The following is a 27,502-nucleotide window of genomic DNA, read 5'->3' as shown; positions in this document are numbered from 1 at the left end:
TATAAAAATAAGATTTTTATGATTTTAGACATAAAAATCATATGCCTGATATAATCTATTTAGATTTTAGATTTTTTGATTTATCATATTCACGTGCTCACATAACGTATCACTCAATAAGTCTCTGGTCTGACATACATACTATATGGCAATACAATTGACAAACCCATATAATCTGGATAGTACCAACCTTCAAACGATACAAACAGAAATTTTATGGCATTCTTCCAATTAGCTTATTAGTTACAATGGTTTCAGTAATTTTTGTATTTCTTACCCAAATTTTTAGTTTTCTAAACAATGGATAAAAAAGAATTTCATGTGTTGATCAAGCATTGCTTTTTCTGGATGGGTGAGGGAATACTGTTGAAGCCAAACAGTGACTTCATAGCGTTATGGAGATTATACAGCAAAGAAATCGATTATTATTGATTGATATGCTGCATTCAAACGAGCGTTTACAAGTGAAAATGATTCTGAATGCTCTGTTCACCCAAAATCGGCAGTTGTTCCGGAAAACATGAAAAAAGTCCACAAAATAGCTTCAGAATACCGTAAAGAGAAGTGGAGAGAGATAGCTGACCCTAAAGAATTCAACACATTGTGTGTTTGCAATTTCGCACGAAAATTTGAGTGTGCTTTTGTGTTTGAAGTGAGTACCGCATCTGCTCACATCGGATCAAAACCAACAACACGACACTGTATAAGTAAGGTAAAAAGGATTTCTAGCTTCGGTATGTGATAATGGATGAAACATGATCCCCTACTACAAGCCTGAATTAAAAAGATTGTCAGCTGAATGGAGAGCAATTAAGTTATAGCATCCGAATTTTTAGACGCGCATGTTTTTTTATTTTGTTTACTGACAATCTTAAGAAAGGTGAAACTGTCAATAGCAAATATTGCATGCATTATTCGATTACTTGAGTTTAGAGATCAATAAAAAACTTCCTCACATCCGAAAGAAAAAAGTGCTATTCCACCAAACCAATGCCCCTAGTCACAAGTCGGTAAGAAACAATGTTCAAATTGAATGAATTACGTTTCGAATTGTTTCCTCAACCAACATACTCTCTATATCTGGCCGCCAGAGATTACTTGATTTTTGCAGATATCAAAAAGATGCCCAAAGGTAAAAAGGGTTTGAAATTCAGAAGTGATTGCCAAGCCTGTTTTGAGAGTAAAAACAAATCGTTTTACAATAAAAGCATCGAAATATTATAGGAGGGTTGGAATGAAGGGGAGTATGATGAGGAATAAAGTCAAATTTCTATATTAAAATTGTCTTTCTGAGTTAGACCAGAGATTTATTGAGTGATGTATTATGACTAGATAGATATACTGTTGATGAGGGTTTTGAAACATAATATGAGAGCTCTATAATTTTGAGATTAAGATCGAAAAATAAATTTCGTTTATCCTATTGGTTCTTTCCTGTTTTGATAAGGATTTATAATTCTACCAATAAAATATATACTAAATTCCATAGATCTGATTCATAATAGTTTGGAGTTAATGTATTCCCTTGCAAACGGATGAACGGAAAAAAGATTTCTGACAGACAAATTTCATCCAAAATTTAATTCGAATTTGTATCTTTTTTAGTAGAAATCTCTTATTTAATTTCAGCCATCTAGTGTTTTAAGGTTTTAAATTGCCATTTTTACATATAGACAGTTTGACCAAACAGACAGACATACATTATTCCCAGAACAGGTTTTCGAAATAATGAAGTCTGAAATTAGAAATTCGCTAACAAATCGAGGTCGAAATTTCTGATGATTACAATACTTTCGCCTAGGATATTTGCAATAGCAGAAAGTAAATATTGAAAAAGGTGATTGTTTTTAGAAATAAATTTATGAAAATATGTATAAACTTTAATAAGGGAATATTCGGAATTAAGAGTTGAAAATTTAAAAAATAAATTTGATTAATTAAGCACTGTTTTATTATTAGTTTAAATATCGAAATCAGAAGTCACATAGTTAAAATTGCAATATATTTCATATTTTTTTATATCAATCCTTTTAAACCAGGTGACCCAAAACTTTTTCTGGGCCCATTTTGATAGTAAAATATCTTCAAAACTATATTTTTCGCTCCAAGTACGCATATAAATAGGAAAACAAAAAAGTTAAGTGGGATTAACCATATTTCTTATCTCAAAATGACTTCCAGAAATACTTTTCCTTATAAATATTGAAGAATTTTATAAGAAAAAGTCTCTGCCAGAAATATTGTGAAATCCCAAATGTATTATGTATGCGATTCCATTTGGGTGTTTTGGAATTTTCAGCTGTTATGGTAGATAAACATGTGTCTTTGAAATAAATTTGAATATTAATACTTATAAAGTATTTAAGTAACTCTACACTGTTTTTTTTTAAATTGCCTCGGAAACAAGCTGTTTTATTTTTGTGCAAAAGTAATGTAGCATTACGTAACATTTTCATTTAATGCATTATCTTATCCGTCTTGGTAATGTATTCATATTTTGTTCATGTTCACAGCAGCATCGTTTCCATATATTCATGTAAACAGAAATGTCTAACCAAAATTTCCATTAATGGTAAATATATAACTTAAATTATTAGAAAAACTGTTAACTAAATCATGCTTTAAGTTAAACCAGCGGGGGAGGTCTCTCTGAACCATTCTCGCTTTAATAAAAATCTTATTCTCCTTTCTCCGCATTAAATAGTATAATTTGGGTGAAGCTACGAATAACTTTGCATGTTATTGGTCAACGATATTTAAGAAATATATATCCTTTTCTTGAATTTAACATTTTTACTAGATCTATTACCGGAATACATATTTAGGACGCCGTTTTGCAGGCAGATTGATGCTAAAGTTTAAAACAACACTATAAATGTAGTTCAGATAATATACCGAATTTCATTGATTTAAGTTATTGCATTTTCAAGCAAGAGAAGATACAGACTACCAGACATGCGATGATTTTGATTTCGCAATTTTTTAGAATAATCATTTTTCACTTTCTTATTTCTTCAGTACTATATCGACATACACTATATAAGAAATAGACAAAGACAATCAATTCTAACCAGTTAATAATTGCAAAATGACTGAATAAATCTTTTGTTTCAAATATGCACCTATCAAAATCTTAAATGTTCACAAATGATCCAACCCACTATCTGACAGTTCATCTTAGAATAGAATATACATAGATAATATAAAGCTGAATATAAAAGCAAATTTTTATCATTTAATTTTACAGAATTTCCATATCAAGAATGAAGTAGAATGTCCTTCTAAACAACCACTGTTGGAAGAACATTATACTTTTCACCACCACTAAAACCAATAAGAAAACAGTAACATAAGCGTTATCGGATTGGGAAAGGAGTAGCTGGTGCATCAAATTAGAACTTATGGTAAAGCATCAAGCCGCAGAATTATCAACACATTGTTCATAATTTTTTTATGTTTATTTTATTGTATAATCTATAATAAAAAAAAAGATGTGATATTACACGCACACACGCAAGCAAGCGCGCGCGCACACACACACACACACATATATATATATACACACACAAGATGTCCATAAGAGAACTTCGGGATTTTGCAGCAATTTTTTTAAATTTAATCCTAAAATTAGGTGTATGTTATATATATATATATATATATATATATATATATATATATATATATATATACTTAAAGGTTAATTTATCAAGATTTTTACCATTTAGTAGATTTGAATGTGTGCCCCGTTCATGGCACTGCACATATCCAAACGGTATTCAATCTCATCCCATGTCCAGGCCAGCATGTCTGGAGCGATGTTTGCCACACAAGTGATTATCTTTTGCCTGAGATGCTTTACATCCTGAATTTTCTCAGTGTAAACAAGGTTCTTGAGATGTCCCCAGAAGAAAAAATCTAATGGAACCAGATCCGGGTTTCTTGGAGGCTAAGAAATCGGACCTGCCTTTTCAATCCACTTGTTGCTGAATCGAGTATCTAATCTTTTATTGACATTCTCTTCATTCTTGAGACTCCTGACCTACTAGGCGACTTTTGTTTTAACACACTTCCCGTTTCTTTTAACGCCAGTGGCCATTGACGACTGGTTTAGATGTCAAATAATTGCTTCTGCAATGCAAAAGTTTGATGAAACTCATAGAATCTTCCAACCAACTTAAACAATGAAAATTCATAGCAGTAGTTTTACCCCTCTGACTGCATAATTTTTAAAATCACTATTCAGATGCAATGTTTGCAAATAAGTTCAAATACGTTCCAAACAAAGTGAGCAGATACTATATGTTTCACGATAATAATATGATATTGTCACGTAGAACTATAGTATAGAACTCAATGACACACACAAAAGGTAGAGCTGAACCAATTTATTAACTGAACGCAGAACACAGTAACTGACACATTTTCTGCTTTTATACTAGCAGAGAAAGTTCCAGAATACTCTTCTGGAGACAGTAAGAAAAGTCCAGAACACTTCTCTGGTAAACTAAAAAAATGTCCAGTATCTTCTGGAACATGAAATAAAGGAAAACATAAAATCAAGGAATTAAATATCTACATATACTATTAATCGCATTGTCTCTAGCGGGATTCAAACCCAGGACTCTTGATCATGAGACCAGTGCCATGACCATTTGGCCATGGAGATTCGACTATCCTTCTTCAATGCGGCAGTATAATAAAAATCTGTAATCGTAAAAATAAACTCACTTAACTGCGAAAAACGCGGGATGCAATAGAAAATGGACTAATTGTCAACCCGCGGAAATCACGGGATAAGTAGCTGGGGGGGGGGATTAATCTGAAAGTTACGATTAAAAAGAATTCTTTAACGTAATGCCCAGATTCTTACAGAATGCATCAATGTAGTTATGCTTTTATATACTTACAAGTGATAGTAACACAACTGTACAATCAAAATAAAAATTGCAAATGGCATGACCATTCTGTCTTCATTTTAATTTTATCTCTTTACTATGGTTTATAAACTAAAATAAAACTCATCACGCATTTTAATAAAAAGGAATTTTAGTTTATTAGAAGTAATTAAAAAAATTAAGAAAATGGTAGGAAGGGATATTAGAGTTTATTCCATTAGTATATGACTGATTATTACTTCCATAAATATTTGCAGACTTCTTTTTATTAATTCATAAATTTTAAAATGAAAACTATATAATGGACGACCATATTTCAAATTCATCTAATCAAAATTGCTTATAATCATTTTGAATCTTAAACAAGTAATATATATAATAATTTTTTAAGTCCATTCCTACTTGGGTCAACAATTTTTTTTTTATTTTAGTTACTTCTTATTAAATAATTACAATCAATATAAATATGTATATACATATGCCAGAATTACAATGTTAAGTGGTAAAATACAGCTTGGCGATATACTTGGCGACAACTTGGCGACATGGTGATGGATTTGGTGATCAAATAGAAATTACTGGACAAATTTAATTAAGTAATTAATATTTGAAAAAAAAACTGTATTAACATCAAGTGTCATCCACTGCAAGTTTAAAAACAATGTATTTGAACTTGAGTAAATGAATAAAAAGTACTTTATTAACGATTGAAAATTTGAACAAGATATATATAGAGAGTGTGAGCTAATAGTAGGAATTGAAAAAAGTGTGATTTTTTTATTACTTAATAAAAAATAAACCAGTGGAAGTGGTCTTCTCTAAATTTTCGCTTTTACTCTCTAATAAATATGTTATCCCTGTCCAGCCACATTAAATTGTAATATTAAATATTACGAAATATTGATCTTTGGAGTGAATTTAGCATTTTTACCGTATCTATTGTATGATCCTTTGTGATTAATCCTTAGCTTGTACTAATAAGTACTAGTAAACTGAATTTGTGCTTTAGACACATTGTTTCTAACTGGTCGAAACCAAAATTTGACATATTACAATTGCAGTCACAAAATCCCATACCAAATTTCATACATTTAAATTTTTGAATTTTTTAGTTATCGCGTTGACTTGTTTGGGAAAGTACAGTCCTACAGATGATCAACCTGTGATGGATTCGGCTTCAAATTTTACAGGTATATATACTTAAGATGTTAACCTGCGTACTGAATTTTATATCTTTAGCTATCTTCGTTTTATAGTTATCGTAATGGATTTCACCAAAATATAAAAGAAATCTACCCATGTAATGTAAAGATTATTTTTAAAATTTCAACTGTCCAAGTAAACGCGTTTTTAAGTTATTGTGTTCACAGACAGATATGCCAAAAATGAGTTTTTCGATCTGTAGAGCTGTGACGTCAAAACTCTTCAAAATCTCGACGTCATTTTTTTACTATTACAGTTCTGTACAAGTAATACTTCGAGAGATATGAGAAACAGATATGGCAAAGTAAAAATTGAATTCTATGTAGTCATTAGATGGACACATCATGAAATTGCATACAAATCTTTTTCGATGCTATGTAATATCCATTTTGAGCCTTTTAACCATTCGAGAAGAATTTGTTGCTGACACTAATACTAGTGCTTACAAAATACAAAACCCCCTTCTATTCATGATGGATGAAAGGATTTTCATCCTTTTCCAGAATATCTTATCAAAGGCACCTCAGATAAGGGATGAATAATTTCTGGTATGCTGTTTACTTTCATTTGAAGTAATTGAAACTCGGAATAGAGTTACCTCTATTTGCATGGTTGGGAGTGCTGTCGTTCCTTAGGACTTAATATTATTCTTGCCATCCTGCTGTCAAGATGAAGGATATCCAAATTATTCAACGTTCTACTTCGAGATGAGGATATTTCTGTCTTGATCCTTTGCTACGGTGAATTCAAAACGATTCGATTTTTTTCAGTTATTTGGAGACTTTACCAATGATTGAACTTTTCGATTTCTATTGAGACTTTAATGTGGAACTGACGTCTTTATAAAATTTTTATATTTAAAAAAGTGCAAGGTCGAAAAAGCAAGAACATATAAGTGGCGAATATCTGAAATGGAAATCCCTATGATTATATGTAGGTATTTATAACAGCCACGCATTAACTTGAAAATGTTTGGTTAGGTTTCACGCAGATCTGATGATGATATGTTCTTATGATGGTCGTATTTGAAAAGAACGTATTATATTTACGACGTATTTTAGATGTTCAGAAAAAACCGCCTGAAACCAAGATTCTTTCACTTTTTCCACTTGCAATAAGACGAAAGCTCGGGAACTCAAGTTATTCGACCTTTCCATCGTCGCGAACCCAAAAAGGAAAAGTCAAATAAAAAAAAAAAAAATGTTGACTAATGATAATTGAAAGGGAAATTTAAAAAAATTATAATTTAGAAAATACTAGAACTTTTACCCTCTCTTTCTTTCTCTTTTTAAGCCGAATTTTGATTTTGTTATATCGTGATAAATATAGCATCCGTGAATTAATTATCCTCTCAAACCAAGGGACGAGAAATCTGTGAAAACAGAAAATCTCCCTGCATAAAATGACTTCTGAAAACGAACTCAAATAAGATATCATGAAAAATGAAATATTACATTTTGTAAAAGGTATTTAAGCTCATGCAGAATGAGTGCAACTATGAAGGAATGTAGAAGTTACCTGAAAAGTGTTTGTAGAAGATACTTAATAACATATTTTCTGCAGTTAATTGTTTAAAGGCGGGCTTATTATATGTAAAATACTGCATTTATTACTCAAAACAGTCAAGTAAATCGTAAGATCAACATCCACAAAATTTTTTATAAATCATTAATGAGCATCTTATCATTAATAAATCATTTGCAACATTTTAATCAGATGTTTTATTAAAAATTGATCACGATTTGATTGTTTATCTTCAATGACTCCAAAACCTATTCTTGAACAAAACCTTTTTCTACATCGCTTTAAATTTCAAAATATTTGCTTTGCAGTTATATTAATTTTATCTATTAATTTGATTTTTATATATTTTTAAGCATATTTTATTTATCAAATAATATATTAATTATAATTTGATATTATATATAAAGTAGAGTTTTTTAGTATAAGTATTAAATATTATATAAAGTATTTATATAAATATTTTTTTATTCATTTTATGTATATTTTAAGTAATGATATATTAAATGTATTTTTATGCGCATTAAAAAAAATTCATTGTTTTAGTAACTACATATAAACACACGCGTGTTGCATAGATATTAACTATATATTTTCCAATATTAAATATATATTTTATCATACTGAAATGTAAATCTATAAAATATATAAAAAGGTACACGAATCAGTCCTGGAGTATGATCACTCTAGGGTTTTTTCCGAGTCAAATCCCCTATAATTTCTTTGTAAATTATTCAAAATAAGTTCGTATTGTGATAGTTCATAACAAATCCTATCATTTATTTTAATTACATGGCAAAGTTTAAAAATTCTCTTATTGTCGTAAATAAATTTTTAAAAAATCCCTTTTTTTTCTGATTACCTGATATTTTATCAAAATAGAATCGATTTCCACAGATGCGGTATGTATTGTGATTTGCATATCTCAGTGATTTGCAGCTTCATATACGGAATTTTAAAACCGACAATTAAACAATACGAATTAAATAAACCCAATGCATGTTCATTTAAAAATAGATCATAAATATATTGCAAATTAAAGAATAATTTTTTAAAAACGGAATGTAGCTGTTGATCCAACTAATTGTATTTGAATACTTCGTCAATGACAATTAGCCTGTCAATGTTCTAAAATATAAATTTTAATTTTATGCTGATGTAATAGGTCAAGATATCAGCTCGTATACTATCCGAAATTCTCAGTCAACTATATCTATTTACCAATATTGAAACATCAGAGAGAAAAGAGGTCAGTAAGAAATATAATGGCACCTATAATTTTTATTTGAACACATTTAGGGTCGTGATACAAAAGTCAAAAATCCCTTGTATAGTAAATTCTGATAAATAATATGACAAATTTGTATATGCATTTTGAGAAGAGTCATTTTTATGAAAACCGTGGCGTGAAAATTGTTCACCAACTAATGGTAAAAACGTCGATGCTTTGCAAGAGGAATCTTGGCAGTGAACTTGGTGACAGGCTAATCCAGGGGAGTGTGTATTGAGGGCGATGAAGCCGGGGCTGCCGAAGCGTGGTGGAGCGCACCCCGCGGTCAAAAAGATAAACAGAGTCGCGAGTCATTCACTCCCGGAGGCGGGAAATCTGACGTCTCGCACCACGTGACGGACCGTGGAAAAAAACTACACTCTTAAAAGGCACTCGGCTGTTAGTGGCATGCACTCATTTTGATATAGCACCACGAGCAAGGCTGCACCAAGGTGAGTAGCGGGAATTTTATCAACAGATGGGAAACTTGGTTGATTTTTCACATTTAATGAGAGTTGTTTCAAAGTTATCTTTTCATGCATATTTTCTTTGTTTAAATTTCAATTATAATGTATAAAAAACAAATGTTTTATATATATAATACAAATATTCGTTATGTTATATTTTTATTTTGTTTTTATGTTTGTTTACTTTAATATAATATAGAATCTTATTACATTACAAAGTTTTGTAAAATATTTTTGGAAGTTTTTGATAATTTTTTTGTAAATATATAGTATAAATTTATCTAGAAGTGAAACTTAAACAAGAGATGATAACAAGAGATAAGTCTTTCAGAATGTTCACTCTACTTTCATAAATATTATTAAAAAGTGTCTTTCAATCATATAAAAATGAAATATTAATCATTTGCCTAGAAAAGAACAAATAAATTTTATTTTACTTTTAGAAAGACAATTTCGCCGGAATTGATGAATTAATATTATTTTAATATTTTTGTTGATATTTTTAAAGGATTCTTAGAATTTGAAAATATCACAGCCCTATTTAAGACCTTTTGTCTGTGATTGCTTGATATGTCTTTTGGAATACAAATTAAAACAACTATTCTGGAGCTTATAAAATTTTGACTTTAAATACAAAATAAAAATTATATTTTTATAATATCCATACTATGTATAACTTATTCTCCCTGAATCTAATACACAGTCCCAAATCAGATATTAGTTTATTTTCAAAGCAAAATTATGCATATTTTGATTTCTATATACGAATTGCACCTCAGTTAGAAAAAAAATTCTTCGGACATTTATTTAAATTTAAAAAATGATACACTTATCTTTTGCTTCATTATTTTATTCATATAAATTGAAAATAATATTCTTAAATCTTATTTAAGGACATATTATTTCATTATCAGTGAAAGTTAAGGAAAAGATCAGTGTTGATTTATCTATTTGTGATTGGGCAAAATAATTCAATTAATTATTTTGAAGTAAATAATCCTACAAAGTCTAATAATTTTTGTCAGTAAAATTTCCAGGTTCATGAAAATTGTTAAAATAGATAAGGAATTTTCAATAAAATATAATTTAAAAATTTACACTTAATTAGACATATAACTGAATCTATATAAAAGTAATTTTGAATTCAGTTTTTTTCAGAAATCAAAATATAATGTTTTTTTACGTAATTAGGTTTTATTGATAGATCAAGGTATATAAACAGGGGATAGCAAAAGATATTCTTAGTAAATAAAGGAAGAGCGTTGCCATGGTAACATCAGTTCTATTTATGTTTGGGATGCTGGAAACATAAGGAAAATATTAATTATTCTTCAATAACGATGTTCTATGTAGATGATCAGCGGCACTTACGAAATTTTACTTCTTTTAAATTACATTTTTTTTAAAAAATTAATTATTGTTTAAATTTTTTATTTATTTAGTCATAAAATAAAATGCTCTTATTATTTTTCGAAGTATAGATATCACATCCCTAGATTTTTATATGAGTTTCTAATTCATTGATTAAAATAATTTAATTTTTAGCATTAAAATCCTTCAAATCTAGGATACAAGTAAATGTCACTTTACGACGAGGTTTAGATATAGAGAAACAGAAGATAAATAGATGAATTTCAGGAATTATTTATGCTTGATAATTAAGACATACATTATTTCATCCAAAATTCCCCTACTAATAAAATTTAAAAATTTACCGTTCAGTTTGATGATATGATAAGAAATTCATAATTAAAACATATCTTGCTACATTCATTTTCACATTTTTCACCTAGGGCTTGTTTAAGATTATGAATTTCAAAAGATTATTTTGTTATACTTTTCCCATAAAAAGTATGTTGAAATTGTTTGAAATAAAACTGCATATGAAAAATAATAATTAGATTATAGAAATGCGGTTGCTATTTTGCAAAAATTCCTTTAATTTCTTCCCTTTGATTTCATATCTTCCGTAACTTGTCATTTTTTTCAAGACTTTTATTACCTTCTAATAATGCTAGTCATATAACGTTTGTGATTTGAATAAAATTATTTATCTCCTAAGACACATTTATTTTGCCTAACATCATAAATGCTTATTACAATAGATACTATGCATAAAGTGTATAATTAAAATATTTCTATTCTAATATCTCCATGATCATCTTTTAAATATTAATTTACATATAAAACACAAAATTTTAGAATATTTTAACATACACAATATATATTTTGAAAGTAAATAATCAGCATATATGCTGTGTATTTGCAACTCAATGATAATTTTTTAAATTTTCTGATAACATAAAAGCTTTTTTAGCTATAAAATTATATTAGCTATCATTAGAATCCCCTAAATGCTTAACGGCATTCAAAGAAAATAAAATTTAGCTTGTGCATAGCTTTTCTAGTATTTTTTATTTATACATTTCGTTGCAGTTTCATTGCCCTTAAATCCGGAATTAACTTCACATTTTCAGCAGTTAAATGCAATTCATAATTGCTTTAACAGGGAAGGAATACTAAATAAAGGACACCGAAGCAAGAACTATGATCAAACGACTTTACAATTTTCTCTGAAAAAAGATAAATAAATACATGCCAATTAAATTTTAAATTCTAATAGTATTTATAGACTTGTGTTTATCGATGCAAGCAAATGATTTGGAAAAATCATTCAAGTGTGATATCAACATTTTATCGATTTGATAAATAAATTTAAAAATTTCAAGACCATATAATGCTTGTTGATAACTCATAAATTTTTCTAAAGAAGTTGAGAGGTCATAATGACATCTTACAGAAAAATATCATTATTTTCTTCTTTATAAAAAAAGTAGACAAAGAAATGAATTCAAACCTTTTTCAGCATATTTTTAAAATCTTATTTCATAAAAAAAATGCAAAATAATTTTAAAAAGGTAGTTAAATTACACTGCATTTTTAAAATTGTATACATTCTCATACATTCTGGATAAAATTAAATTTATTAATATAACGTTAATTGACATAAATACAATGAATAATAATAATAGAGGATCTATGTGGGTTTTTTTTCTTCTTTTTTGTACTTTGTCTGCTGGATATCTAATAATACCCTTCAAATGATACGAGTAAATTCAATTTATATGAGTAAATAACCTTCTATTAATTCAACTGATATGATTAGATTATTCAACTGATATGAGTAAATAACTTTCTATATTTAGTTAATATTTTAGACTAGCTTACCCAGAGAATAACTACCAGACTACATGGCTTCTGATTAATGGTCGTATTGAGCTTGTATAGCAATACTGCAAAATAACTCCAAAAAATAGTTCTAAACTAATGTAAAAACTGCCAAAAATAATATTGAATATAATGGATAAATTCTTGTTCTTACTGAATTATGACTTGATACGATTTTAAATATACATGATTTTTTTATATAACTTCAGTTTCATTTGTTATATAACAAGGAGTAAAAAGTTTGATATCAAAAGGCGAATATTATGATGAAATAAATTGTAGTCGGTAACTCAAAAAGAAAAGATTGATCCATTGATTCATGAAAATTTCAATTCATGAATCACTGGACTTATTACTCTCCATAACATTAAAAAAAATCAATTAGATAAAAAAAAAATCAGTATATATTTATTGTTAATGCGAATTTTAAAACAGATTTAGAAAAGTAGTGTTTTTTATAATGTTTAAATTATTCAATAAAAACTCAACAATATTTTATGTGAACTTATTTGAAAGCTACTTTTTAATTTCAAATGTGTCTATGTATTTTAGCATCAAAAGCATAAAATATTTTCCAATATTAATATTGTATTGTGATTCAATTATTTGGTACTGTTGAAGATCTGTAATATTAACATTAGTTAAACTACAAATTAGAATTATGGCAAACTTTGGTAAGCTTAAAGGAAATTTACATAATTAATTTTTAAAAAAGACAAAAACCCACAGAGAGAATAAGATATTTATATTGAAAGATCAAATATGCTAAAGATTTATATGCCGTTTTTAGTTCACTAATAACTTATTAAAGCTGATTCTAACTCAAGGAGAAGAAAAGTTATTGAAAAAATTATTATCTGTTATTTAGATGCTTTTAAATTTATTTTAATTTATCTAAAATATTTTTGTAAATCTATAAAGCAATCCTAAACTTCTAACATATCAATAAATTAATCGGATACTTTGCAATGGATAATGATTAAAACAATTTAAATAATACAGAAAGAAATCAAGAAATATAAAAGGTAAATTTCTGATTTCTTATTATTTTTTAATTTGGTAATTCAGTTTCACTTCATGATCATTTTTATGCATAATAAAAACTGCAAAGAATTAAATTTTCAAAACTTGCTTTTTCAACTAGAAATTTTATAGTGAACATTCCATTCATAAATTATAAAAGGAACATTCTAGGTTTTTTTTAATGTTAATTTTGGGTTAATTCGGAACAAATAATTAAAAATCAAGACTGTCTCTGTTTATTCATTATGACTCTTTTTTCATTTAATCCTTATTTTTTCTTTCTTTCTCTTCCCCAATACATAGCTAGAAAAACAATATTATACGCAACTTTTATGTCGGAATTTTAAGTTAACACCTGTTCCTTTTATGAAAAATAAATATTTCTCAAAAGTAACGAGTCTTCTAATTTTAATTATTGCGTGTATACATTGAAAGGTTTTTCTCCAATTCAAATACATTATCAAATAAGATTAAAGTAAGAAATTTTTTAAACTAAGTTAAAATTCTCTTACTTTCGTTTCTCCAGTCAAATTATGGTGATTAGATTCTATGCATCGTCAAAGCTAAGAAGCCAAATTTGCATTCATTTCACTTTTTTATAGGTTTTTTTTAATAAATTTTTTAACTAAATTTTAAAACTTAAATCTAATTCACTATACATAATATCTAATAACAATACGAGCGTTTTATTTAGAACTAAAATTAGCACAACATACTTAAAAATTAGCATAGAATACTTAATTAGATCCTGTGTATTTTGAAATCTGGAATAGACAATCGAGATTCGGTAACGTTTTACTACTGACCAGGACATTTAAATATTATATAAATCCTAAAATACTTTTTTTAAAATATCTGTATCTCCTGCAAAGGCATTCTATCCATGTAGGCGTTGGTTTCGTAGATATGCCATTTTGCTTTTAATAATTTAAGACCAAATGTGATCTATTTTTCTTGTTCATCAAATTTGTATCTAGATTAAACATGTAGAAATTTTCTTTATTTTTGCGAATATCCTAAATTTTTGTTTCTTTTTCAACTTAAAATCCACAAGATATATATCAGGCGTATCGCGTTCTTACTTACCAATAAATCCCAGTTCCTACTTTATGCCCAGACTCACCTGCTCTCTTTTAAATCAAGATATTTTTAACCTCAATAATTTATTCACACGGATTCATTTAAAAACTAGAATAATATTTTATTGCCCTGGAAAGATTTAGACGAAAACAAGCCGTCTGCTAGAAAGACGTAATTTGCCGTAATATATCCAATGGCATCCTCGCCTGTCTTTTAAAGAAATGATTAAAGTTTTTTGCTTCAACGGTTCTTTTCTTCTAAGTTATTTTAAGCTTTATTCCAATTCTGTACATGAAATTCGAAATGCAATGATTCGAAGCTAGTTAAATAGCGAATGTTTAGTATAGGAAAAATTTCATACAAAAAATTCATCCACGCTTAAATGAATTCACATTAATCAATACTTCAATCTCAACCTCAACAAAGTTCTTATTAATATATGCTAAATTTACCTAGTTTTTACTATTTTGCTACATGTCAAAGGAGAGAGAAAAATGACGAGAAAAAAAACCCCCAGAAATGTACATGTTTATTGAAAGAAAGAAGATTATTAAATGAGCTAGTAAATAAATATTTGTTTTTCTTTTCATTAAATACTGGATTTAAAAGAAAAATCAGATACTTTACGTTCCTTCTTATATTCACTTATATGGATTACTAAAATATACATTTGAATTAATATGCATATTTAAAAAAAAATTGTAAATAATAAAGAAAAAGTAATATAGACTTAATACAAAATCACATATAATGAAACTATGAAGTCAAAGGTAGAAATTGTATGAATGAAAATTACTTCTTTAAGAATTGTAGTGACATGACTTCACAAAGCCTGACGAGAAAAAATGAGATTTTAGCAATATTTAATGAGAATGCGTGTGACAAATTTGGGAGTTTTCAGAACATTCGGAAATATTTTTTACAATTCTGATTAGAAAAACCATAACAATCAATGTCAACATTTCAATCAATCTTTATTCTTCTGGGATTCCATCAATTAATGTAAATTTCTTTTCCGATTAAAGCATCAGATCGTGATTAGATAAAAAAAAATTCTTCCCCTACTGCGTTAACTTAAAAAATAATTCATTAAATATACACTGAAAAAATATCGATTAATTAAAAAAAGCATCAAATGAATGGCAGAAAAGGCATAAGTATATTTGTTTATAAATAAAAATACTAAGATGTTCTCCGTGAAAAACTTGGATCTTTCTGTTTTGTTTATTTCTATTACTAAATTCAAAATCTCCAAGAATTTTTAACAATTTCGTATTTTTCCTGTAAAAAATCAATCAAAAAATAATCTGTTTCAAGGACATTTATTTCCTTAACCATAAAAATCAGTTTCGGAAAATTTACATTTGGAGCAGTTTTCGTATGGTTAGAATCAAATTATCATCGATAAATTTCTCGAAAACAATCGATATATAATGATGCTTCGGTATTTTAATCTACTTACTCTTTACTTTAAATTCTTGCGTTATTTTTTGCGAAGAAGAATGCAAAAATAACTAAACAAGGTTATGGTAACAAGAGAAATGGAATCATTCAATGATCATCAAAGCGTAGATTTATGCTAACCAGAATAATGTTATTCAAATCGTTATGCCTATTTCAAAAGCTCTCGAAGCAAATTGAGGGGAAATGTTCTTAATTATGCGGTCTTCCCCTTGTCTTAGTGATGGATTCTTCCGACCTTGACGTTGAGGAATGCTCCATTTCTTCAGAGGTGTTCCTAATCCCACGGCGGCCTATTGCCTCTGATTTTAATGAACCGTACCATCACCAGAAAAAAGTAAGCAAGCAAAGGAAAGAAAAAGAAGTGGATGCGATTATTTCCGTTCGGCATTGGGAATTTGAGTTTTTGTAACTAGCATTAATTGTGTTGATTCTGCGATTCGTAACATTTATTTTTATACACAAGATTTCCACTTGAGATGTTTATATGATAAAATTGATTTGCTTTCATTCAATACAAAATTAGAGGTTTCAAATCTGTAGTTTATGAAAAAAAAATTCATTGACAGTCTGATTACCTTTAAGCAACTCGTATTATTGGACATTTTTTAAAAAAATGTCACAGATTAATTGTAAAAGTGTGTCGAATTTATCTTGACTTCCAACCAAATATTCTGATTGTTCTCAAAATTGGTTTAAAACATCCCAATTTGCCTTGTTCTTGCTTGTACTCAAATAAATCAAACTCAAAAATTAAAAAAAGCATTACATTTTATTTAAATTGAAGATGTAGGGCCTTGGAAATTTTCTTTTCTCTTTCAATATTTTAATTTTGCTTTGGCATACTTTAATTTCATTTCACATTAATTAGTGACGTACATATGATCGTGCTGAATATCAGAGATAAATAAACAAGACGTCTTTGCGTATCCATAGCTGTTTCCTATGCTGTCGATTTTCCATTTGCTGTCCAAGCTTGTCATTTCTTTTCCGCCTTTATCTGGAATATCCCGGTTGGACTTTACAATTAAATTACATCACATACAATTTGGGTTGGATTGACATCTCATTTCGCTGTATCGAGTATTGTACCTGATACAATTAGTAATTGGATTTTTTTACCGTCAAGGTGATATTTGGTACTGATTGATATCGGTGCTCGTACTTGCGCCGAGATTACGGTTGATTTGATACCCACGTTCTGTTTTATACGTTCTGTTTTTGGTATCATGATAATACAAGTAACAGTCTAATACTTCTCATCAGATTGATGCAACAGAGTATTGTTGTCTATACAAGCTGGGGCAAGAATCTGTTACTGATGCGGATATGATTCAAAATTAGGATTTCAGAAGAAGGAGTGTGACGATGGCCTTGGTTTTGACAATGATTGATGGGTGGATGAAAAGAGGAAAGAAATGATTTTGCTGGTATATTTAGAGTAGAAAAAGGCAGAGACTCTTCAATGTTATGAGTACCTTAGATGGGTTAAAGGACAGTTGACACAACGATCTAGGCTATATTGATGTAATAATTTTATCAAATTGATATAGTATCTCCCAATTAAATCTAGGAAATTATCAATGGGTATCAATCGAATTCAAAAACTGATATCGAGTATCTGACAACCTCAATATGCATCAGTTACGTGTCGTAATACTTTTGATTATCTGATGCAGCATATCAAATTGATATAATATGAACCAACTCCACTTTAACTATACAAAAATAAAAATAAAATGTTTCAAAAAAATATCTCCCAGATCTGAAATTCGTTTTCACATGTGGAATTTTATTTTCCGTGCTTTAAAATGAGTCAAAATCACATAAAAATATTAATCCGATGTGCTGGAATATTTAGAAATGATAATCAAATGATAGAACGGAAACACTTTATGTGGTCATATTTTAAATATATAAAATAAGTGCAATCATTTAACATTGCAATCACTGATACTGATCAAGGCGACTACGAATTATATGAAGAACCCATTCGAAAGAAATCCATTTTTCGGAAACATTTGCTGCAATGAAGAACATTTTTGTGACAAAATAGATACGATTTTTCTATCGGCTACAGTGAACTGTTGCAAGTCTTTCATAAAGAGTTGGAATTTTAAATAATTAACACTGAAATTATCAAATTATTTTACAAATTATAGCGTTATAATGAACAATGCCATCTTGCTTCTTCTGTTGATGCTTTTGCTATGCTCATCACTTGATTTTGATCTTTTTTTGTTTGGTTATTTGTTTGTTACTTTCCTCCCCTAAGAATTTGAATTTTGAATCTACATGAATTTATACTAGAAGCATCACATATCTTTTTATTTTATAGTTCTCCATTTACTAGTTAATGAAAGTGCAGGAATTTCAATAATTACCGACATACATTTATCTTTTAATATTAAAATTGTAATTCTCATTTCATAATGCATTTTGTTTTGGTATTTTTCTTGCATTCCTTTATTCTAATGAATTATGATATTTTAATTTTTAGATATTTGCAGCAATATGAAAAACAGATGGACCTACACGTTAGCAGCACTCGGAGTGCTTCTTTTAGAATCATTCACTCAAGTCCAGTCTCAAGGTCTCATGGGAGGATTCAAAGGTCACAATCGTGGAACGGGAGCTGTGGAGCTATTGTTGGCGACAGGAATACTCGCCAAACTTCTGAATTTCCGTAACAAGCACGGAGCCCATATGGGACGGCATTTGCTGCATGCACTAATTGGCCCCAGATATCCAGCATCACATCTTAGGTGAATTTTCAGTGAACTAAACTAAATTGTTTTATTCAATTTATAAGCATTATGATTTTTTCTTAGGCATAGTTTTCGTAAGAATCATACTTTTCTTTGGAAGCACTAGATTACGATAAAATGTTATATTATTTTAAAATAAACTTTTATTGATTCAATTTAAAGACAACTAAATAAAATAAATATTTGAAAGAGATAATAATATATTTATTGAAAGAAAGAATATAATAAGCTGCGCTAAAACTATTTTTATGATAATTTTTTTATGTGTTAGCTAATCAGAAATTATCACGTTTCTCTATGAGATGCTACTGAGGTAACAATTAAAAAGAAATTACTTTTTATCACAATCTAACCTCTATATTTAGGTATCTTTTCTTTCTTTAGATTCTTCTATCTTAAGAAATAATACCGAATAATGCATTCTACGCATAAATTTTCATGACAGTAGATATTTCCGAAAAACTTGAATATTTTTTATTATTAAAATAAGAAAATAATTATAGTATAAAGAAAAGTAAATCTTATTAAATTATTTTCTATAAAGGATTTTTAGTATCTATCAGGACTATAGCAAATATGAATCGCAAAACAATCTGATAAAATATAACTCTCATCATTTTTAAATAATCAATTTCATAGTTTAAATAATCGATTCTATAGTTTCAATTTTCATGTTCTTTGGATGTACAGGAAGAAAAAGGGAAACAAAAGGAGATTTGCAATTATAAATATCATCTATTAATCAATAAATAGCCAATATTTTATTTGAAAATTCATGTAGTGATACAATACATAATTATCAACTGTAGAATTTCTCTTTTCGCCGGAGTTGAAGCTCTTTAGATAACATCTAACTAAAATTTCAAACTCCCTTTGAAGCAGACTCAGGAAAGTGTTTCCCACTATTTTGAAATTTACAAAGAAAAAATATGTTGCTCATTTTGATCACCTTCTCTAATCTGGAATTAAAAATGTTGGGATACACATTTAATTGAAATAATACTATCTAGAGGGTTATTAGAGAATGCACAGATAATCAGTAGAGGAGAACAGAAAATCTAATGACTTAATAGTGCATCAGCGACGTCAGTCTAAAAACAGACGAAATTATTTATCTCATATGTCATTTGGCATGTAGTCAGAAAACTGCGAAAATGACTTCAAGGCAGAAACTTCCAAAAAAAAAAAAAAAAAAAAAAAAACCGAGAAAAAAATCATCAAATTAATGTTAAATATTAACATTATAAATTTAATTAAAAATACAAGAATGACATCATAGAATATTCAACAGATTTTATTCAATCTTAGGAAAATGAGAGTTAAAATCGGATTTTAGAAGATAAGAGAAGTAATCAAAGAAGAAATATTATGTCAGGGTACCAAAAACTGGAGAAGTTATAAAAAAAAAGTTTTCAAGATAAACTTTTTAAAATATAAGTTCTATTTAAATATCGAAAATATAAGTCAATGAATAGATTAAAGCATCAAACAAAACACTTTAAAAAAAGAAGGAAAAAAAATGCTTAATAATATTTATTAGATATAGCAAAATTTAATCATGTCACAAATCAAAAAAATTTACAAAATCTAATATAGCACATAAAGGTATTCAAAATTAAATTTCAAAACCATATGTTTGAATTAAAAACAAAACTGTTCCTGTATAAAAATACAAAAACATTGTCGCAGCTTACAATTAAAATTAATTCGCAAAATAATAATTTTTTGCGTCAACTTTCAGTGACATCGTGTTGAAAATTTTCTTTGTCATTGTAAGACCCTTTTCCTTTTACACTAAATATAACTTTTGGATAGAAAAAGTTCTTACTTGAATATCAAAGATTTATGATTTTTTATTTTACAAATTTTGAATTATAGTGGGCAAAATTTATGTTTTAAAATATAAAATTAAAAAACAATTTATTTTTTTATTAAGACTTAAAAGCAAAATTAAGCAATTTTTAAACATGGTGTTTCATTTTTCAATTTTTATCGCATATTTTTATTCGCGTATCTTTACTCTTAGAAAACTGTTATGTTATTTAGTTATTTGCACGAATATTTATCACCAAGCAAATACAATTTTAGGGTTTACTTTGCTTATTTTAAAATAGCTCAGTAGAAAATAACCTAAATATTTTGATAAACAATTTTTGAAATTTCAGAATCCTTTAAAGAAATCAGACTTGCATAAACATTATTTAAAAATGATTATTTTGCAGTGTCATAGAATTTTAAATATTGTAGAAGGCAGCATTTTTTAACCCGTGGAGTAAGTATTGATTTATTTCAAATATTATGAAATGGTATCTTATTTATTTAAGACTTTTAAAAAAAGGATATTTAAAACATTGAATTTTGAAAATTTAAACCTTTTTTTTATATAATAATATATGGAATTCTTTACCTCTTTCATTAGTTTCTGTGGTGCTTAAACTTCATTATCTACTGTTTAAACTGAAATTTAAAGTACTTATATATGTGGATATAGTCGATCTCAGACGTAAATCAAAAATTGAATTTGTTGACATTCACAATATGATAATTTTTCATATTGTCAAAAAGATATAGATTCGATTATTTCCTTGTCTTTTGATGATAAAAGCATATTTAAAAAATTATCTATCGTGTGTTATTTTTATTGTCAAAAATTCACCCACGCTTCAAGCATGATTTATGATACTTGAAAGAGAGATTCACGAGTTAAACATTTCTTAACTGTTTATTACCTTTTGTCTTAAACAAAATTGAATAAAAAACTATTTGATAACATATACCATTCTCTAATCGTTAAAACATGAAATTCATTATTTCAGAGAATATTAGTTACTTCATGAAATCTCTACATATATTATGAGATAACTGATAAAAACAGGATCAGTTATATCATGAATCAATTAAAAATTCTATAAAATAACTACATTATGTCTTTTAATGTTAAGATAAAAAACTATATTGTTGAGAAGAGTCGCATTTTATGTTTGAAAGACTAATGAACATGTACCATATATTAAATTACAGAAAATAATCATGCTCATGGGGAAAAATTCACGATTTGTTATACAGTCGTAGAGAATAGGCATAAAGAATAGTTTCCCTAAATAGACACTGACTATTTTTGTAATACAAGTGTAAGGGAATAAAGAAGCAAATGTCTTATTCTTTTCATAAATTTGAAAAAAAAAGTTAGAAATATACTTTAATTTTCAGTCAATATTGTAAGTAATCCTTATTATCAATGGTCTTCTGGCATTTTGTGAGAAAGTCCAAGCTATAGTAAGTAAAAAAAAAAAAAAAAAAAAAAAAAAAAATGGAAATTTTCTTTTTGATTTTTTTTTAATCAATTTTCGAAATCTTCTGCCATTCAAGAAATTTGGCAGTGACCTGGATAAATGATTTTCTGAGGTTTCGATGCCATGAAAATAAAACTTTGACTTAATATCTTCCATTCTAATTTTTTCTATTTTGGCAGTATACGGCCTAATACTGTCTATATAATGAGATATTTTACACAATATGATATTAATAATGGTTAATCATTTTTAATTAAAATTTAATTCTACGTAATTCCTAAAGTCTGTAGTTATAGTTAAATTGCTTTATAGCATTTCAAAATTGGTTTTGCTTGCCTTTCAGTAAAGATAACAGCACATTTCTAGGGAGTAAAGATAATTTTGTTGTACGCAATAAGATTTAATTGAGTGGGAATGTTAATTTTATGTTTGAGTGGTCATAAAGAATCCATTTCTCTTCCCTAATAATCACAGCATCAAGAAATGCTCCTGTATGTCGCAAACAAATTACAAGCGTTTGAAATAGTTATGTTTTTGAGATGTTTATGTTATAGAAATGGTTTTGTTAGTTTTCACATTCTGTCACAAAAATCAATTCTAGTAAATTTTTCAATAAAATTTTAAAATAGATTTATGACAATTTATCTAAAAAATAAAGTTGTCTGAATGTCAAATACGCGTGTTGAAAGTTTAAAAAATGTTTCATAGTGTTCATAAAATGTTTCATTTCAATGTTTCGTACAACACTAGTTGAAACATTGAAATGAACAGCATTTAGTAATGAAATTTCAGAAATAATCTTTTCAAAAGTTGGAAAAATAATGCAATTGTCGAATTAAGATTATTTTTTTCAATTTTCATGGATCGCTGTTCTGGAAAGAATAGTATTTACGAACCAAACAAATATTAATTAAATTCGATTTCAGTTTAAAAGGAAAACATTCATGTCAATCTTAGATATTTACCCAAAATATCTTTTGTTACAGATATCCTCTTGATATGCCACAAGTTGGAGCACATCCTTTGCTACAGGATGATTTACTGGAGCAACATGCATCCATGTCGTCACTGTCCTTAAACGATGCAGATTTGATGTTGAATCAAGAAAGTGCTTTGTTGGCCTCAAGGGCACCCTTACTGATGAGCCCTTCAATGTTATCGGAAAGCAGTTTCTTGGCAGAAGCTCAGCTTGGGCAACAACTTTTAGCAGCCAGGAAAGCTAGGAAGATACTGGAAGCCAAGAAGTTGCTCGCAGCTCAAGAAGCCAGCTCATTACTTGCTGCCCAAAGTGAAGCTGCTCATTATTTAGCAAATCATGACGGGTTTCACACGCATGGTTTCTTAGCAGATCAATCAAAACAGGTATTTTATGTTGCTTTCAAAATGTAAAACACATATAATCTCTCAATAGTTATTCCACTAACTTTAATTCTTAGTACATCATCAAAAATGTCATATTATAATAATTTAAACTTGAAAGAGCGTCAAGTTTAATAACTGGCTCGTATTAAGATAATTGGGTAAGAAGACAAATTTAAAAACGTAAACAAAATCGTTGATATAATAATAATAATAATATGGACAAAATTGTTCACTATAGTACTGATTGTCTTTTACTTTCCGTAGACCATAGATCTTATTATTTTAGAAAATAAATTATATAAAGTTAATTTTAATAAAACATATTGATATAAATGTATTGATAATAAACCCTATATAGAAGCTGAACCAAACAAAGTAGTTTTTAACTCATTGCTATATATTTAATGGCGAGGAAAGAAGCATTGTCTTTAAATGGTAATTGTTAACAAGCATAAAAGTAATTGTTAATTCAACTCTCTATCAATTATTAATTAACTAATTTAATTTCTAATCCAAACATTTTTAAATTTTGATTCAGGTATATACAGCACTACCAGCACCAAAGCAAATACCTCAACGAACCCCTAATTTAGGGCAAGCAGTTGGATTCCCTAATTTAGGAAGCAGTAACTCAGGTCATGGACAAAATGGCTTTGTAGGATCTAATGTTCCCCCTCAATATCAAGGAATACAAGGACAACAAAATTCTGGACACCAAAATTCTTACCATGGAAATCCTGGACCGCAAATAAATTTCAACCAAGGAAATCCTGGACACCAAATAAATTTCAACCAAGGAAATCCAGGTCTTCAAGGCAATTTCCAGGGCAACTCTGCACCTCAAAATAATTATCATGGCAATTCTATACCTCAGGGTAATTATCAGGGCAATATTGGCTCTCAAGATTTCCAGCCAGCTTCCTCAGATAATGGGATGATGAGCTCTGCATCGTCCAGTCATTACCATTCAGTCCCTTTCAGGCAACCAAATAACTATGGGTCTCAAGGAAATTTCCGTGGTAATTCAGGTCAAAGAATGAACAATTTCATGACTCCAGAAGAAGCTCGTCATCTTCAGTCTACTGTTGCCAGAGCTGATGACGTCTTAACGTTGCCTCCTGGGTTTGATGACGAAGATGCTGCTCAAATCATCGCTGGTTTACAGTAAAGGTCGCTGGCGACCGATTAGTACAAACTTTTTCATTAAATAAAATATATTATATAATGTTCATCATTACCAAGATACAAAGAAGATGCATGCAGGTTTTTGCATTAAATATCTTGAAAATAAATAGTCGTTAAAGTAAAAATAATCAGCAAATATCACTTCATGGAATTTTTTTTTTTTTTTTTTTTTTTTTTTTTTTTTTTTTTGCGCAAATGAAAATTTAAATAAAACTGTACTAATTTGTTGTACATGTATTTGAATTTTAAAAATAGGTAAACATTACAACAGTACAATTTTAATAATTTAATTGAATTGGATAATCTTCTAAATAATATTAAAGAGAATAAAGTATTTGATGATGAGATTTTTAGAAAAAGTCTACCACCTTCATACTACTTGAATGATAATAAAATGAATATTATTAAAAATAAGCAATAACTATTATATATGTCATAATTATTCCTAAAAATTTTTAAATGAGCTTTCAAAATCTGTATTATACGAAGAAGATCTTCTAAATAGTGATAAGTCAAAGAGGTGAGAAATGTAACGACATTCACTTTCACATTATATTCTAATGTTTCATCCTCTATGTCTGTAAATAAAATGTTTTGTCTGTGGAGTTTGAAGAAACATATCCTTTTGTATATAGATTATACTTCGTGCAAATAATAAAAAAGTATATAAGAAAATAATGTGTTTCTTTTATTTCATTTATATCAAAGTGATTTTTTTCACAGTTACAGAAATATTAACATTAATTATTGTCTCGCTTTTCTATAGTTTAAAAGTGCTTATAGTTTAGTTTTCTATAGTTTAAAAGTGTTCTATAGTTTAAAAAATATCAAATAATTTTGAATTAATTTATTGATAGAAATTTATTTCTGTGTCATGTTATTACATTATACACGCTTAAACTAGTTTTTTGATTTTCATAAAACATAGATAACTTAATAGAAAAATATAACATATAACTGACTGTATTTTAATTGGAATTATTAATATTTACAGATAATTTCAAATCATTTTTATACATCTTTTAAAGTCAATAAAATTAATAGAATAATTCAGTTTACGATTAATTTTAGTTTTATATTTGTTATTTCATTCAGGAAAATTAAAATTATTTCATTTTTTTTATTTTTATTTATTGATACGTTTTGTTTATAGTTTTTGCAGCAACCTTTCATAAGAAACGAACCCTTTTAATGCTGTTGTAAAGCTAATTTTAAATTTGATATTCACCGAAATATTTTGTAGATATACAATAAAGAAGATATCTTACCAATATTTAAGCATTCTATAAAATGTGACAGCTAATTTTTTAAAGCTTTATTCGTTAAATTCGTATACTTTGTAGTTAGAAGTATGCGATTGAATTCCAACATAACATTAAAAAAACATTAAATAGCTGAGATGACATATTTTTTTGCCATAAACAAATGCAATTAAGAAAAAGTATATTACCATGCGAAACATTTTCCTTATTGTATAGTATATAAATATAGTTCAGACGCATAACTGAATAAAAATAAAAGCTGGAATGTTCAAAATAAAATAAAAGTTATTACTTTGGATCTAAGAAGATTTGGAATGAAACTACGATGCATGACTTAGGAAAAGTACCAATTCGATATTTTGCCGATTAATATCGCCAGCTTTTAAAAAAATAGAATCCAATATAAACGGAAAAGTATCATTCAAAAAGAAATGCAAATATATGGAAGAAAAAAATGAATGATAGCTTTAAATACATTAAGTAGCTTATTGAGAAGAATATGAGCATGGGCGTAAAAAATACTTCGATGCTCCTGAGGTATATTAATTACATTTAAAATAATAATTTAATACTAAAATGATATAATTCTAAATGATTATGTATAGTTTTTAATATTATATTATATGAATATAAAGAACTATTTAAATTATTGTTCCAAATATTTCATCAAATGTTTCATCAAATCATATTTTACGGTTATTTTAATCTCGCTTGTTGTAACATACTTAGTTAATTCCATGAGAACTGTACTCATGGTAAAGTAAAAGTGGTATTTGCTGTAGATAAAACCACATCAGAGCATCTAGATAAAAATCTAATATTTTCCTATAAATGGGATAGGTTGCTTTTTAGAATGGATTCTTGGGTAAAAGATCCTATATGTAGATTTTGCTGGGTCGAAACCGGGAAGAACTCCTGCAGCTACTCAAATTAATTCATTGCTGAAGCTTTCATAGATTTACACATTTCAGAATAATTCTGATAAGAGCGCAGTCTGAAGACGGTACATATATTCTTTTACTTCTGATTAATGTTCTTATGTCTAATGTTCCAGACCCATTAGGTCCCTATTGAACTAATAATTTTTTTCTCGTATTTTATGGTAATTAATTGTCATAGAATTACTATGACTGTATGTTGCTTCTATATCTTATGATGCTTGACCAAAATGTAAATACCCCTGAAAACATTTAAAACTCAATGCAATTTTCTAAATCTTGTTATGTCACACAATATCAGACAATTTTACAAGATAGCCTTGTTATAAACGAGGATTTATATCTTTATGATCATTTCTCGTTCTTTTGCAACATGTTATTAAAAGGAAAAAAAACTAGTATTAGTGAATTTGTTAAATTCATAGGAAAATTTTTCTACAGCAATAATTGTATTTTTTTATCTTTTATTTTCATATGTTAATTAATTTCTTTTATAAATTCTAATAAAGTTATTTAAAAGAAAACAAAATTTCAATATTCAATTTC

At 27.9% G+C, this 27,502-nt stretch overlaps 1 protein-coding gene across 1 annotated transcript; it reads left to right on the top strand.

Moving 5' to 3' along the window:
• The first annotated feature begins 9,287 nt into the window (after window positions 1–9,287).
• Window positions 9,288–24,911, top strand: LOC129966842 (uncharacterized). Its single transcript, XM_056081431.1, has 4 exons — window positions 9,288–9,341; window positions 18,649–18,913; window positions 23,196–23,571; window positions 24,110–24,911. The coding sequence occupies exons 2-4, from the start codon at window positions 18,663–18,665 to the stop codon at window positions 24,737–24,739; spliced, it is 1,257 nt and encodes a 418-aa protein (XP_055937406.1). The 5' UTR covers window positions 9,288–9,341; window positions 18,649–18,662; the 3' UTR covers window positions 24,740–24,911.
• Window positions 24,912–27,502: the final 2,591 nt, after the last annotated feature.

Source organism: Argiope bruennichi, chromosome 4 (assembly GCF_947563725.1).
Source record: "Argiope bruennichi chromosome 4, qqArgBrue1.1, whole genome shotgun sequence".
In the NCBI taxonomy this organism is placed as follows: Eukaryota; Metazoa; Arthropoda; class Arachnida; order Araneae; family Araneidae; genus Argiope; species Argiope bruennichi.
The sequence above is the reverse complement of the archived record's forward strand: the minus strand, read 5'-3'. Positions and strand labels throughout refer to the sequence as shown.

What these genes read in the sequence shown, in the direction of transcription:
- LOC129966842 (XM_056081431.1), top strand. Translation starts at nt 18,663, where the DNA reads ATGAAAAACAGATGGACCTACACGTTAGCAGCACTCGGAGTGCTTCTT. An exon ending in TATCCAGCATCACATCTTAG is followed by an intron (nt 18,914 to 23,195) that starts GTGAATTTTCAG and finishes CTTTTGTTACAG; the next exon opens with ATATCCTCTTGATATGCCAC. An exon ending in TAGCAGATCAATCAAAACAG is followed by an intron (nt 23,572 to 24,109) that starts GTATTTTATGTT and finishes ATTTTGATTCAG; the next exon opens with GTATATACAGCACTACCAGC.